This window comes from Lactuca virosa, chromosome 9 (genome assembly GCF_052849685.1).
Source record: "Lactuca virosa cultivar CGN04683 chromosome 9, Lactuca_virosa_CGN04683_v6, whole genome shotgun sequence".
Taxonomy (NCBI): Eukaryota; Viridiplantae; Streptophyta; class Magnoliopsida; order Asterales; family Asteraceae; genus Lactuca; species Lactuca virosa.
The window spans coordinates 208,594,739-208,609,429 of NC_136434.1; the positions used below are offsets into that span (position 1 = coordinate 208,594,739).

The following is a 14,691-nucleotide window of genomic DNA, read 5'->3' on the forward strand; positions in this document are numbered from 1 at the left end:
ATTTTCGTTTTTTAGGGTTTTTTGGTTCAAAGGGTTTTTCGAAAAACCCTAACCTCCATGAACCCTAATCGAAATTAGGGTTAGGGTTTTGGAAAACCCTAGCCTCCTCCCTTGAATTTCGAAATTTGCTTGTTGTTTTAGGGTTTTATCTTATTTTGGATAATTATTACTTGATTGGATAATTATTGCCTAATTGGATAATTGAGAAAAATAAGGAAATTATCCTTTACCCTAATTTTCGAAATCTAGAGGGATAAGGATTAGGATTAAATTAGTTGTTTAATTTGATTAGATAATCCTTACAAGATTTAATAGATTAATTAAAAGTTAATTAATAGATAATTATTAAATCTAGTTATTTGGTTTAATTTAAATTTAAATTAATAGTTTAATTTTTCGAAATTTATATATAAACCTTAAAGTTTTAAAAAGTTTAAAACACACCTTATATATGTATTATAATTAAAAGTTTAATATTATATATGTATAAGAATATGGTCAGTCAAATCGCTAGTATGCCTCATTCACGAAGCTAGTCTATAAGGGGGGTATAAGGAAACTGCCTATAAAATGGTAGTTGAATGGGTGTCCACTCTCACCCACCGCTTCCTTGATTAGTGGAGGGTCGTTAGCAGAACGGATTTGATAGGACAACTACATCTCATTAAAAGTATAATGTTATTAAAGAAAGTACTAGAACATTATTTTACAAAATCCCAACTCTAGTTACTTTAGGAAAAATGTGAAAAGTATGCTAATCCATGAAATTGCACATTATGCTTTATTGGTCGTTAGTGGAGCGTGTGTGGTTGACCAGCACACTAAAAGGCACTAATAAAGAGTAGTAATGGGTATCTCATAATTGTCATTTTGATGGAGCGTGTGTGGTTTACCAGCACATCAATAGTTAATGATAAAGACAATGAGGTTACCAAGCACATTTGCATGGTTATTCACATCTTGTTTATGATCCTCGGCATCCCAGTCACAAATAGAAGAGCATAATCTGAGATTAAAACATGCCATTGAATAGTTGCAATGTATCTCAAAAGAATTAGGAATTTCACTTCGTTTATTTCGTCTAATGGTGGAATTGGTGAATCGTCATTCACCTACCTTTATGAAATTTACACTTGGATCTCGGCATCCCATTTCTAAGTTGTGAATCTTCATAGTTGGATCCTAACCTTAATATTATATCTTTGGGTTATTATATTGAGGTATCTTGAGATCTAACTAAAACTTTCTTTCTTTTCAGATGTCTACACCTGGAAACACTTCTGCTTCATCATCCTCCAACCACAACTTCTCTTTGCTCAACATTTGCTCCAAAGTCGTTATGGATGACTCTAACTATAACGATTGGATGCGTAACATCAAGATGGCGCTTCGATTTGAGGACAAAGAATATGTCCTTGAAAAGGAGCTCAAAGAGCTTGATGAGTCTAAAGCTACTCCTGAAGAATATGCTGCCTACAAGAAACATTATGATGATGCTACCAAAGTGGCATGCATCATGGTCGCAACCATGTCCCCAGAACTGCAGAGGTACTATGAGGACTACTGGCCCTTTGAGATGAACAAGGACCTTATGGAGAAGTACCATAAGCGAGCTCGTCAAGAAAAGTTTGAAGTAGTCAAGTCACTCATGGCTTGCAAGATGAAAGAAGGGGAGTCGGTTGTGTCTCATGTGTAAAGAATGCAAAGCTACATAGAGCGTTTGGTCAAGATCAACATTCACTTTGATGAGGAATTAGCCATTGACATGGTCTTGAACTCATTACCTGATTGTTATGGTCAGTTTATTCTAACTTACCATTTGAACAACACTGAGCAGATACTGGCCCAATTGCACAACTTGTTGCAGACAGCTGAAGCAGGGATGAAGGGTAAAAGTATAGCCTCCACTCCTGCAACTGCCCCTGTCTTGGCTATTGGACAGGGAAAGGGGAAAAAGAGGAAAGGTCCTCCTAAGCAAAACTGGAAGAACAAGGCTCAAGCTGGGTCATCTAGTAATGGCCCAAAGGCGAAGCCCAATGCTACCATTCCCCATGTTTCTGATCCAAAAGATGCAGATTGCTTTTATTGCAATGACAAAGGGCACTGGAAGAGAAGCTGCCCAAAATATCTGCATGATATCTAAGATGGCAAAGTGAAGCCATCTTCAACAGGTATTTACACTATTTCTTCTAATAACTCATTATCTTCTCGTTCATGGGTCCTTGATACAGGATGTGGTTTTCACATCTGTTCTGATTTACAGGGGCTAAAAGAAAGTGAGGAGATAGAGCGAGGAAGGATAAACTTGATCATGGGAAACAAGAAGTCTTCACCAGTGACCAAGATCGGAGTTTATCAACTTTTTCTTAGTAATGATGTTAGATTAGATTTATTAAATTGTTGCTATTCGTCTGAGATGACGAGAAACATTATTTCATTTCATGCATTGTTCAGACAAGGTTTTAAATATTCTTTTAATGATTTGAATGGTTCAATTTCTGTTTATAAGAATGGTGTTTTTGTATTTGAAGCTTTGCCTTGTGATGGTGTGTATGAAACAGTGACTTGTGTTGATAGCTTAGGAAATAGTGTATTTAATATTGACTTGTCTAATAGTGTAGATAAGGCATGCTTGTGGCATTGTCGTCTTGGACACATTAACAAGAAACGCATAGCCCAACTCCAAAAGGATGGAGTGTTGGAATCATTTGACCTAAAATCAGATGATATGTGTGAATCTTGTCTTTTTGGAAAGATGACAAAATCACCATTCACAGGGTCTTGTTGATGGGTTTTCAGCATTCTAACACTCCTATGGTGTACATGCAACCCTAGAAACCTTGGATCTATGGTTTGGCTTTGTTTCTGACATAATTTTTAAGTTTTTTCATATATCTTTCAAAAGGATACATCCATCTCATGTGTACAGGCCCTCCAAGAATGGCTTCATCAGGTAAATGAAGAATAAGATGAATCATTATGTCGAAAAATGCTGGAGGATATATCAACTCAAGATTGCATAAGATCTTCACCACTTCTGTTCTGGCATTTCTCATGTCGTTAACATCCAATAACTGTACACAGGTCAATGATTGTTCTTGAAACATTTGGTGGGAGACATGCTCGAACCCCTATAGGTAGCAATCGTTGCATGAGGACGTGATGATCGTGAGATTTCAGCCCAACCAAATTTGATTCAGTATCATTAACCTTCTTTTTAAAGTTCGATCCAAAACCATCAGGTAGTCTCACTCCTTTAATGAATTTATAGAAACGTTGTCGATCAATTGGTTTGAAAGAGTAAGAAGCATGTGGGAGTATTTCTTTCTTCTTGTTTTCTTCCTTGTGTTTCTTTATCTTCTTGACTTTCTCTTTTGGCCATTGATCTGGTCTAATGCCCATATTTTTCAAGTCAATTCTTGCTTCTTTTTTGTCTTTGTTTTTTTCGTTCATCAGTGTAGTATTCAACACACTCTCATTCGCATTCTTTGAAACATGCATAACATCGAAATTGTGTTTTAGGTCGAGGGAAGACCAATACTCAAGCTCAAAGAAGATACTTCGTTTCGTCCAATTTAACTCTCTCTTTTTTCTTTCATCGTCGCGCTTTCTTTTTTTTGCCCCCATAATCAAGATGTTTCCCTGGAATTCAATCAGAGAGACAATTTGCTTGCTTTAATATAGTTGCATTATTGAACCTTCTAGGACGTGGTCTTGTCTCAGGTTGACCATCAAACAATAGTCTCTCCCTCCAACTATGGTTTATATTCGAGAATCGTCTGTGACCAACATAAGACATCTTGTTGGTCACATAAATGGAATATGTGTCTTTGTTACAAGTAGGGCATGCTAAATAACCTTGACCACTCCATCCAGACAGACTGCTACGTGCTGGGAAGTCATTGATAGTCCATAACAACATCGCACGCATATTGAATACAGTGTTGGTTGATGCATCTCTCGTTTGGACTCCTTCGGCCCACAACATTTTCAACTCATCCACCAAAGGCCTCAAGTAAACATCAATGTCCTTTGCAGGTGATCTAAGGCCAGGAATTAGCAAACTTAGCATGATAGAAGACTATTTCATACATATCCATGGTGGTGTATTGTAGGTAGTCAATATAACCGGCCAAATACTATAATTGTTATTAAAGTTGCCGAATGGATTAAATCCATCAGCAGCTAAACCTAGACGAACATTTCTAGGTTCTTTGGAAAACTCTGGATATCTCTTATCAAATTCTTGCCATGACTTCCCATCTACCGGATGATACATCATACCATCCGTTGATCTTCCAGTATTATGCCAAATCATATCTTTAGCTGTGAATCTGGAAGTACACATCCGTCGAAGTCTTGGAGTCAAAGGAAAGTATCGCAACACTTTTTGTGGTACTCGCTTCCCCTTTGTGGTTGTGTCCACCCATCTACTCTCGTTAGAAATCGGGCAATTCTGCATGGAATCATTCTCCTTCCAAAACAAAGCACACTCATATTTTCAAGCATGGATGGACTCATCCTAACCCTATCTTTCTCAAGTTTTTCTTAGCTTCATAGTGTGAAGTTGGAATCTTGCTCTTCGGGAAAGCAACTCTTAGCAACTCTACAAGTTGGTCAAATGAACTATTTGTCCATTTATTGATCACTTTAATATGCAACAACTTCGCCAAAAAGTTTAAAGAAGACATCTCACAATCAGGGTATAACTCGGTATTGAGCTCCTCAAACAAAGCATCAAATTCTGGGTCCATGCCTCGTCCTTCATCATCTGTATTTTCTTCATTTGTATTTTGTTCCGCAATAACATCATCAATTACATCAAACATCTCATTAGTTGTTGGAATGTTTATTGGAGTGGAATTGTAGCCCAAGTCCGAAACAGGACGCTTCTCACCGTGATGAATCCATATAGTATACGATTTTAGAAACCCACGGTCATGTATGTGGGCATAAACCGTACTCAACAACTGTCGATACATATTCACACACTTTACGCACAGACAACACACTTTGTCTTTAGAGTCAACATGTTTCCTAGCAATCTCCATAAAGTTTTTAAGACCTTCCAAGAATTTTGGGGACGTTCGGTTTTCACGAATCCAACTCTTATCGATCGTCATTACTGTTTCATTATTAAAAATTACATTGTATACATAGTTAAATTGTATTTTGGCTATATGTGAATGTGTATTGCATGACTTTTTGTTTAAGAAAAAAACGGACAGAATGGATAGAGTATTCACAAGTATATAAAGAAATATATACCCTAGATCTAGAAATCGGACGAAATTGATAAAGTATTCATTTCGGTAGGCTTCTAAACCCACAATGAGTCAATGTAATTTTATAATAATGTACTTTTATTAGTTTGTTTAAAGTATATATACATCTTATTTTTTATTCAATTATAGCATTGTACTTTTAATATTATTTTGTTTTTTTTTTGTTTTATTATAGCACCATACTTTTAATAGCAACGTAATTTTATTATTTTGTTTTATGTTATAATTATCAAATAGAAATGAAAATAAGATACTTCAATAAACAAGTCAAAAAAAATATGTTGCTATTAATAACATTTGTAGTTTAAATATTTTTTACTTAGTAAACTTTATTCTCAATAAACATACTTTTATTTGTTTAAATATATTTATATTTTGTTTTATGTTGCTATTAGTAACGTTTGTTCTTAATGACAAACATTTTAATACTTTTACATTTTATACATAAACTTTATTCTCAATAAGTATGTTGCTATTAGTAACTTTATTCTCAATAAACATACTTTTATTCTCAATAAACATACTTTTATACTTTTACATTTTATACATAAAATTTCGATTTCAACCAAAACAAACAGCACAATCATACATATTTCAAAATCATACAAAATTTCGATTTCATATAAACCTAAACAAGTAAATTAACATTGTATACATACAATTTCAATTTCATATGTACCTAAACAAATTTGAATTTCATATAATATTTTAACCACAATTTCAATTTCATATAACATTAACCAACTAAAATAACATATACATACAACTTCAATTTCATATAAAGCTAAACAAACAAACAACACAATCATACACATACCAAACAAACAACACAATTCTATAATCATAGGAGGATTAATTTCAATTTCATATAAACTTATACATATATACAATTTCAACTTCAATAAAAATTAGAAAAAAATACTAACCTTTTTCGTTTTTCTTGCTGTGATAGCGGGAATATTATTGTCAAAATTGATAATGATCCTCCAATGGTGGCTGGTGGTCACCCGAAGAACACAAAATCAGAAAAAAAAACATACAAAAAATCCACCATATTACTTACTTACCCACTATGGCAGTGAAGGAGAAGCTAGAAAGAGGCTGGATTCGTCGGTGGGAGGCTGAGGGTGGTGGAAGACGGTTGTGGAAGACGGTGGTGAAGCAAAACCTCTTCACCACCGATTGAACGCTATAACACAAAAAAACCCCAAATTGAGGATAAAAATCTTTATAACACAACAATAAACAACAAATTATGAGTAGAAACGACGTTACCTGGAGCAAATCATCGGTTGTGGAAGGCTGTAGACGATTTTCGTAGGAGAGAAGAGAGGGAGTAACACAGTGAGCAAATGAACCGACTGTCTGCTATCGCTTAGGGTAAACCCCTACGCCGACGAATTGTCGTCGTGATAAGGTCCACACAAACGTTGTCGTTTCGTTTAAACTGAAACAAAAAAAAATTTAAAATTAAAATCCTATGTAGACGACATGTCGTCGGGATAGGGTTTCACGTGGATCGCCACTTGGCTTACTGACGACATGTCGACGGCATAGGTCTACAAAAATGACGTCGTACTTTATTTCAGGAGCATGTATTTAAAATAAATGGAAAAGCTATTTTTCGTAACCTATCCCGACGACATGTCGTCGGTATATGTTATATAAAACGACGGCGTTTTCTATTTCTGGAACATGTATTTAAAATAAATAGAAAAGCTATTTTTCATTACCTATCCCGACGAAAAGTCGTCGGTACAGAGTTTCAAAATACCGCGAAAAATTTTGTCGTTCCCACTAGACCTATAGCGACGACATGTCGTCGGCACATATGTCCTGGTCAAAGCGATTTAGTCAAAGTTTGCAAACGATGTGAGTCGTCGGCATAGGGGCCTTTTAGCGATGACAACCGTCGTCGGCATAGGTGTCGTCGGCATAGGTCTGTATTCGTCCACATCGTGAACTAACACAGGTATGGCGTTTTGACTTTTTTTTTTTTTAATATTAAAAAGTGGTGTCAAAAGTAGTTTTAAACATTAAACGTAATTGGGAATCTTGATGAAGGAAACCAACTAGCGTTTGAGAAAAATATTTTGTCTAACTAAAGTAACATTCATTTAGCTCTTAAATTTTACTTTTATTCAGCAAAGAGAGGCTTATATGGCCTGTAACGTACAGACTTCATTAAACAAAATATAGCTAATACTCGAAAGGAGGATCCAATGACTGAGTCGTACGTCAACCCTACAAATCAAGGTTTTTATTCTAACTTAAAACAGCGAAAATATTTAAATATATGTCGCATTCCCTAGTCTGGTCACATAAGCTGGATCCTTTCAAACACCCATAGACGTGTGCAACAGTCATCATCAGCTTCCGGTTTCCGGCTTTCCCATCGTCCAGACAACATGGCCGTTGGTGTAACGGATCACCACACTACAAGGAAAATGGTCATTAGCGGCGACCAGAGCCGGCCCAAAGCAAGTTCATCCAGTGCCCTTGAACATGGCCCAAAAAATCAGAGGGCCCATTTTTTTTCATTCTTTAACAGGGTATGTTCATTCGGCCCAAAAAATTTAGGTTATATCCATCTATATCCTCAGTCGACGAACGCAGGAAGGAGGCAACAAAACAGGGAGCGGGAACTGAATTTTCGGGAAAAAAAAACTCTTCGGTTTCTTCATTGATAAGTGATAACGCACGCATGGATAATAGGAATCATCATTGCTGGAACGGTAACATCAATTTACATTCATTTATCATTCGATTATATTCCATCAATTTACCTTCACTTCTTAGTTCTTCCTTCTTTATCTTCTTCTTCACTGATCAGTTTTTACAAAGATTACCAACAATTTTAGAAGATTGAAAAGAAGAATTCAAAGCCATCAAATTTCGAAATCAGAAGGTTCAATATCAGAATTCAGAACAATCAAAATTCGAAATAAGAAGCTTCAAAATCTTACAGTCTTACAGCTTGAGGTTTCGAAATCAAAGGTATAATACTAAAATTAAACTTTAGTTTTTTTGTTTCATGGGTTTGTCTTTTCTAATTGAGTAATTTGATAATTTCAGATTTGTTATCGGTTCTTCTTTTTTCATTTTCTTTAATTCCAAATTACTAAATCAGGATGAACAATCAACAGTGATATAAGTTTTCAAAAATTTGAACTTAGAAGGAACAAGGAATTGAGGTAAATTCTAATTCAGATTTCTACTTTTTCTGATTTTTTGTTTATGATAATTTCTAATTTGTAAGAACTAAGAAGTAATTATGATCTCATCATTTCAGATTGCAGATTTTCTAATTTCCTTATAATCATATTCTTGTTTTTTTGATTTGAAGTGTCGAAAATAATAAGGTAATTTTTGGATTTCTTATATGATATCATTGCAGATTTTGTGATTTCTTTAGAAGCATATTATGATTTTTTTTCTTTGCAGTTTTGATACATTCTTTTGGTGATTTGAAGTGTGGAAAATCTGAACCAAGAAGGAATCTATAAATTGGAAGTCATAAATAAGGTCGTTTCTTTCTTTTCTATAACTTATTATGCCTCCTAAAATAAAAAAATATGCATCTGGATATGAAAAACGTAAGAAGAAACAAAAAATTGAAGAAGATAATAAAACTCAAGCAGGATCTATGGATAAGTTTATAACAAAAAAAACACAAAACTTTACTGAAAATGAAAGGAAAACATCAAGGAGTGCAAAAAAAACTTTTAGATATAAATTCAAGGGCTTTTTATACTCCTTGTGGTTGTCATAGTTTGAACTTAACTTTATGTGATATGGCTAATACTTGTGGTAAAGCTAAAGGTTTTTTTGGAACAATACAACGTATCTATACAATTTTTGCAAATTCCACTAAGAGATGACAAATTTTAAAAGATAATGTGAAAGGGTTAACTCGTAAATCGTTGTCATCCACTCGTTGGGAGAGTCGTGTTGATAGTGTTAAAGCTATAAGATTTCACATTTTTGATATACAAAAAGCTTTACTTCAAGTAGCCAAAAATGATAATGATCAAAAAATAACAAGTGAAGCTAAATCCTTAGCAAAAAATGAACTTGGCAACTTTGAGTTTATATTGACATTAGTAATTTGGTATGAAATGTTAAACACTGTTATTTAATTAGCAAACAATTGCAATCAAAAGATATGTTTATTGATGTTGCTATGGAAAAAATAATGGGGTTGATTTCGTATTTTAAGGAATATAGAGAAAATGAGTTTTTAAATGCGTTACAAACCGCAAAAGATATTGCCTTAGAAATGGGCATCGATCCAATATTTCCTAAAAAACGTGAACCTAAAATAAAAAAACATTTTGATGAGATTTCAAACGACACTTCTTGTAGTTTTTCACAATCCGCCCAAGAGAAATTTAGAGTTAAATATTTTATTTATATTGTTGATCAAGCAATTACTTCTTTAACTACAAGGTTTGAACAATATCAACAATATGATAAAATATTTGGCTTTTTGTTTAATTCAGAAAAATTACTTTCATTAGATGATATAACCTTAAAGTCTTGTTGTATGTCTCTTGAAACTTCACTCAAGAACGATGAACAATCGGATATTGATGGAAATGAATTATATGTTGAATTAAAATTACTTTTACATCTCTTGCCTAAGGAAAAATTGACAGCAATTGATATTCTAAATTTTTTAAAACGTGTTGATTGTTTTCCTATTACATCTATTGCATATAGAATTATGTTGACTATTCCTGTTACTGTTGCATCTGCAGAGCGGAGTTTTTCAAAATTGAAGATTTTGAAGTCCTACTTAAGATCTACAATGACTCAAGAACGACTTAATGGATTGGCTTTGATGACGATTGAGCGTAACATGTTGGATAAAGTTACTTATGAAGATGTTATTGAAAAGTTTATTTCAACGAATATTAGGAGGATGACTGTTTTCAAGTAGAAGCTAATTTTTTTTTGTATTATTTTGAATGAAAATTTAATTTTATGTATTCGCAATAGAAAATTAAATTATAATTTTTTTTTGCTTAAATTTTGAGATCTTTCAAATTTTAGGGCCTATTTTTTGTTAAATCGCACAGGGTCTCCAATATCTCGGGGCCGGCCCTAGCGGCGACAAAAGTTGCCGGTAATAAGTCCAGTTGTCGCCGGTAATAGTAATAGCGGCGACGCGTCGCGGTAATAAGTCGCCGCCACTACTTCGTCGCTATTGATGAACTTGTCGCCGCTAATGATAGGTGTCGCCGCTAATGACAGTGTCGCCGCTAATGACACCTGTCGCTCGCTGGTAATTACAATTTTCATTTTTTTTTAATTTTTTTTTTGTAATTAACGATTTTGGTTGCCGATAATAAAGTACTCGGTAATTACATAACAACATTCGATTGAGGACCAATACAACATGCTTAATCTTCGTTGACCATATCCCGATGTAACGGTTTGTGGAGCTGCACTCACCGAAGAAACCAAGCTTGAAGGTTACCTAAGATGACACCATGGTTTTTAGTCTCTGATGGTTTGGCCACGGTAGATGGTGTCTACTTTCATTGTACAAGTTATATATAGTCACTGCAAAAAGAACAACCACCACCATGCAAAACCATAATTTGGCAAATTCTCTACCTTCCACAATTGATGTCGCCCATCACCACTTCTGATTAAATTGTGTCTTAATCTTTTGTACATTGGGAACTCTTTTTGTGTAATGGAACGAGGCTACGTGTTATAGCATTGTGTAATCTTTTTATAAAAGTAGAGATAATTACTGGAAATAATATATGAAAACCATGCATTTAGACGCCTTCGGATAAAAGGATTCATGTCACATTTCAAAGAATACAATTTCAACTGACGGTATATTTTTGCGAAGACAATAAACAGGTCGTTATCGAATGTGAGTTTTTTTAGACAATCAGTGTTCACTCATAAGCATTTATTACATTGTGCAGTGTCAAAAGTAAAGATGATGACAATAAACTTACAAATAGAACATCTAATGTCGTATTTACACAACTATTTGAAAATTTGTGAGCCGACTCATTTATTTATAGTATGTCATTACTTATTATTATTATTATTATTATTATTATTATATTGAATTACTTACTTATTTATCATTTTGTTTGTATAAATTTCTAAATTTTACTCCAAAATTTATATATAAACCAAGAATGTAACGTTCAAAAATTCAAAAGTTAAATATTTACATAACAAGTGGTAGATCAGTTCAAGTACATTAAAAAAGACACAACCATAAGTTTTATGTCCATTCAAATTGCTTCGAAAATGTGTTGTTTTTAAGGGGCTAACTGGCATCCAACAATCCAAATCTAATAAACCGACTTAAACATGTATTTACTAGTAGTATCACACCGATTCAACCATGTTTTTTAGGAAACCATTCGGTTCGATCTGGTCAAGAAATTATTATAAACTTGATGATATTTAAACTGCTCATTTACCCGGTTCTTGGTTTCACCGTCCAGTTTAAACTATTTTTTAAAACGTTGGTTTTATGTAACTAAAACAAATAAGCTTGGGTTTCTAGCCCTTTTTCCATATTTTTTTACTACGAGATAGGCCCATGTGAACACGGGATCGAAGATATTGATTTTTAAAACAGGTTACGAACAATACTTAAACGCAAATATTTTATTTATTTATATTCTAACAAAAAGATTACATACATATTCAAACATTAAACTTTTGTTATAAAAAGAAACAAAAGCGTCGGGATCTTTTATGCAAAGCATGCCAAAACTTCCTCTAGGGGCCCAAGAAGGACAATATAAGTACGATTTTGTTAAGAAGAGAATGTGATAGTCAAACGATAGTCAAACTCATGACTTTAAAAGGCGTTGCATCCCTTATTGCCTCAACATTTTCCCTTTTTTCATGTTAACCAGATTCAAGAAAATCTTTTTTATCCATTATCAATGTGACGTGGAGCTCCAGTTCTTCATTATACACCTTCAAAATGCGGTGATTTTGTAGAAGCGGGTGATTGTTTCACAATTTGAATTGTTTTGTGGTAAATGTCTATGCTAGCCGAAAACATCAGCCGATTTATAGTGATATGTTGATTTATAGTGATATGTTTCTTTATGATGGTCATCTGGATGAGTATTCTTTTACTCGCATCATTGCAATGTGAGACAAAATGAGTAAGTATATAGGATTTTAGTTTCAAAAGACATAATAGACAAATTCCCTAACCTTCTGCTAGGCGTTAAATAGAACGATGTATGATCATCTACCTATTGTGCTGAAACAAGAGGCAAGGTATTATGGTGTCATCCCATTCAAGCTTTATAAATCATGGCTTTATCAGGATGGATTTAATAGTATTTTTAAAGAGGCGTGAGTTCAAGAGACAGATGATAGTTCACAAAATAAGTTTTCTTTGTTTAAAATAAAAATCATGTGAAGTCTAAAATTAAATTAAAAATTGGCAAGGAGTTGAGGATAACAAAGAAATGGTGTTGAACACGATTTTCTAACGAATCTTCAAGAGCTTTATAAGCTTATTGATGATGGATTTGCAACTGATCAACACACATGGAATTTTGATGTCTTTTAAATAATTTTTGTAAGATAGGAAAATAATGATATGGTGGATATGGTTCAAAAATCCAATGTAAAATAGGCATAGCGGGGAATGAAAATGCCAATTATTGTATGTGTTGTTGAACTGACGTAGACGTCAATATCTATTCTTAAAGTTAAAATTCGTGGTGTCTGGTATTAGGAGAATTTGCATTAAATTTCTATTCACGATGTTTACTATAAAAAGAGAAAGTGTCAGTTTATGACTTTCAAGACTAACTTTGAGTAGGCTTTTGATTCCCTCTTTTGGGAATATTTGGATTGGATTGTGGGTTTTTTTTGGGGTTTGAATGCAAATAGTTAGGGTAGATTCGTTCATGTTTTTCTTTGTCTACATCTTCTATGTTGGTGAACGATATTCCAAATTTGGAGTTTCAGATGGAACGAGGATTGCGACAGGGGGATCCATTGTTGACATTCTCAGTTATTCGTGTTATGGAAGGCCTCCATGTTCCAATCCAGGATGCAGTTACAACTAGATTGTATTGGGGAATAACGGTTAGGTATTCTAATTTATATGTATCTCATTTTTTTGTATGCATGCACATGTGGTGTTGTTGATTGGTAAGTGGTCCACACCTAATATTTCCAACATTGTTGCAGTGTAGGCATGTCTTTAGTTGGCTTCATGGTTACAACTGAATTTACAGAAATCCAATTTGTATGGGGTTGTAGTTTAGAGTGAAATGATTGAATAATATGTAATGATTATAGGTTGTTAGGTTGGTTAACTTGTTTATGTTTACTTGGGTGTTCCTGTAAATTCATAAATGGATAAGGAATTGGGATGGGAGCCAATTTTTCAAATATTATGTGATAAATTGTCTAAATGGAAAGCCAAATTAATGTCCATAGATGGTAGCTCGATCATTTTGAGTTTAGTGCTTGAATCTCTTGGTATTAATTACATATCTATCTTCTTGATGTATGTCACATTTGTTGATCTATAGCTACAGGTTTATATCAACGAATATCTGATGGAATTTTCATGTGATGTATTGTTCCTAGTAGTATGTCAAGGTTTTCAATTTGTTAAGGATGCACTAAAACGAAAAAGCCCTAATGCATTAAACAACCCAGAAATCTGAATCACAAGAAAAATATTAGTGCAAGCGGAGTAAGAATAAAAATATTAAACCACAATCAACCACATGCAATGAAAATTACTAAGCAAAGAAGTAAATTAGAGAGATACAAAGATTTACGTGGAAAACCCAAATCGGGAAAAATCACAGGAAGCGGAGAATCAATCTACCAAAATATTGCAGTGCTTACAAAGCTTGATCAAAGAGATTATGATAAACTAAAATGATTTGGCGATGAAGGGTTGAAACCTTAGAAATGTCGCACAAAACAAAATATGTAAGAAGAAGAGGTCTTGATTTTTGTCGGATCACTCCCAATACATACAATGACATTCAATTGAGCTAAAAAAAATAAAAGTTTTGCCAATTTTGCATATTTGGCCCTTCAAGAATGGTGCATTTGCATTTCAGGAACAAGTCCATTTTAGACTTGAAACACCTTATTTTAGACATGGTGTCCTTTTTGGACCTAAAACACCTATTTTAGACCCAATGCCCTTTTTAGTCCTAAAACACCCATTTTAGAGCTAGGTTGCTGTATAGACAATATAGCCCTTGAATTAAGCAGAACTTGTCAAGCTTGGAAAGAATATTTCCACAATCTCTACCTTGACTTCAAAATAGACAATGAAAACTGCGACATATTGTTGGTTTGACACCCAAACAAATTGGCACCGTTGCCAGGGATACAATAATACTAATTGTTTATGCCAAGA

General features: G+C 33.9%; 1 protein-coding gene across 1 annotated transcript; it reads left to right on the forward strand.

Moving 5' to 3' along the window:
- The first annotated feature begins 9,480 nt into the window (after nt 1-9,480).
- Nucleotides 9,481-10,227, forward strand: LOC145140239 (uncharacterized). The gene has a single exon (XM_079073798.1). It carries the CDS (start codon nt 9,481-9,483, stop codon nt 10,225-10,227), a length of 747 nt encoding a protein of 248 aa, XP_078929924.1.
- Nucleotides 10,228-14,691: the final 4,464 nt, after the last annotated feature.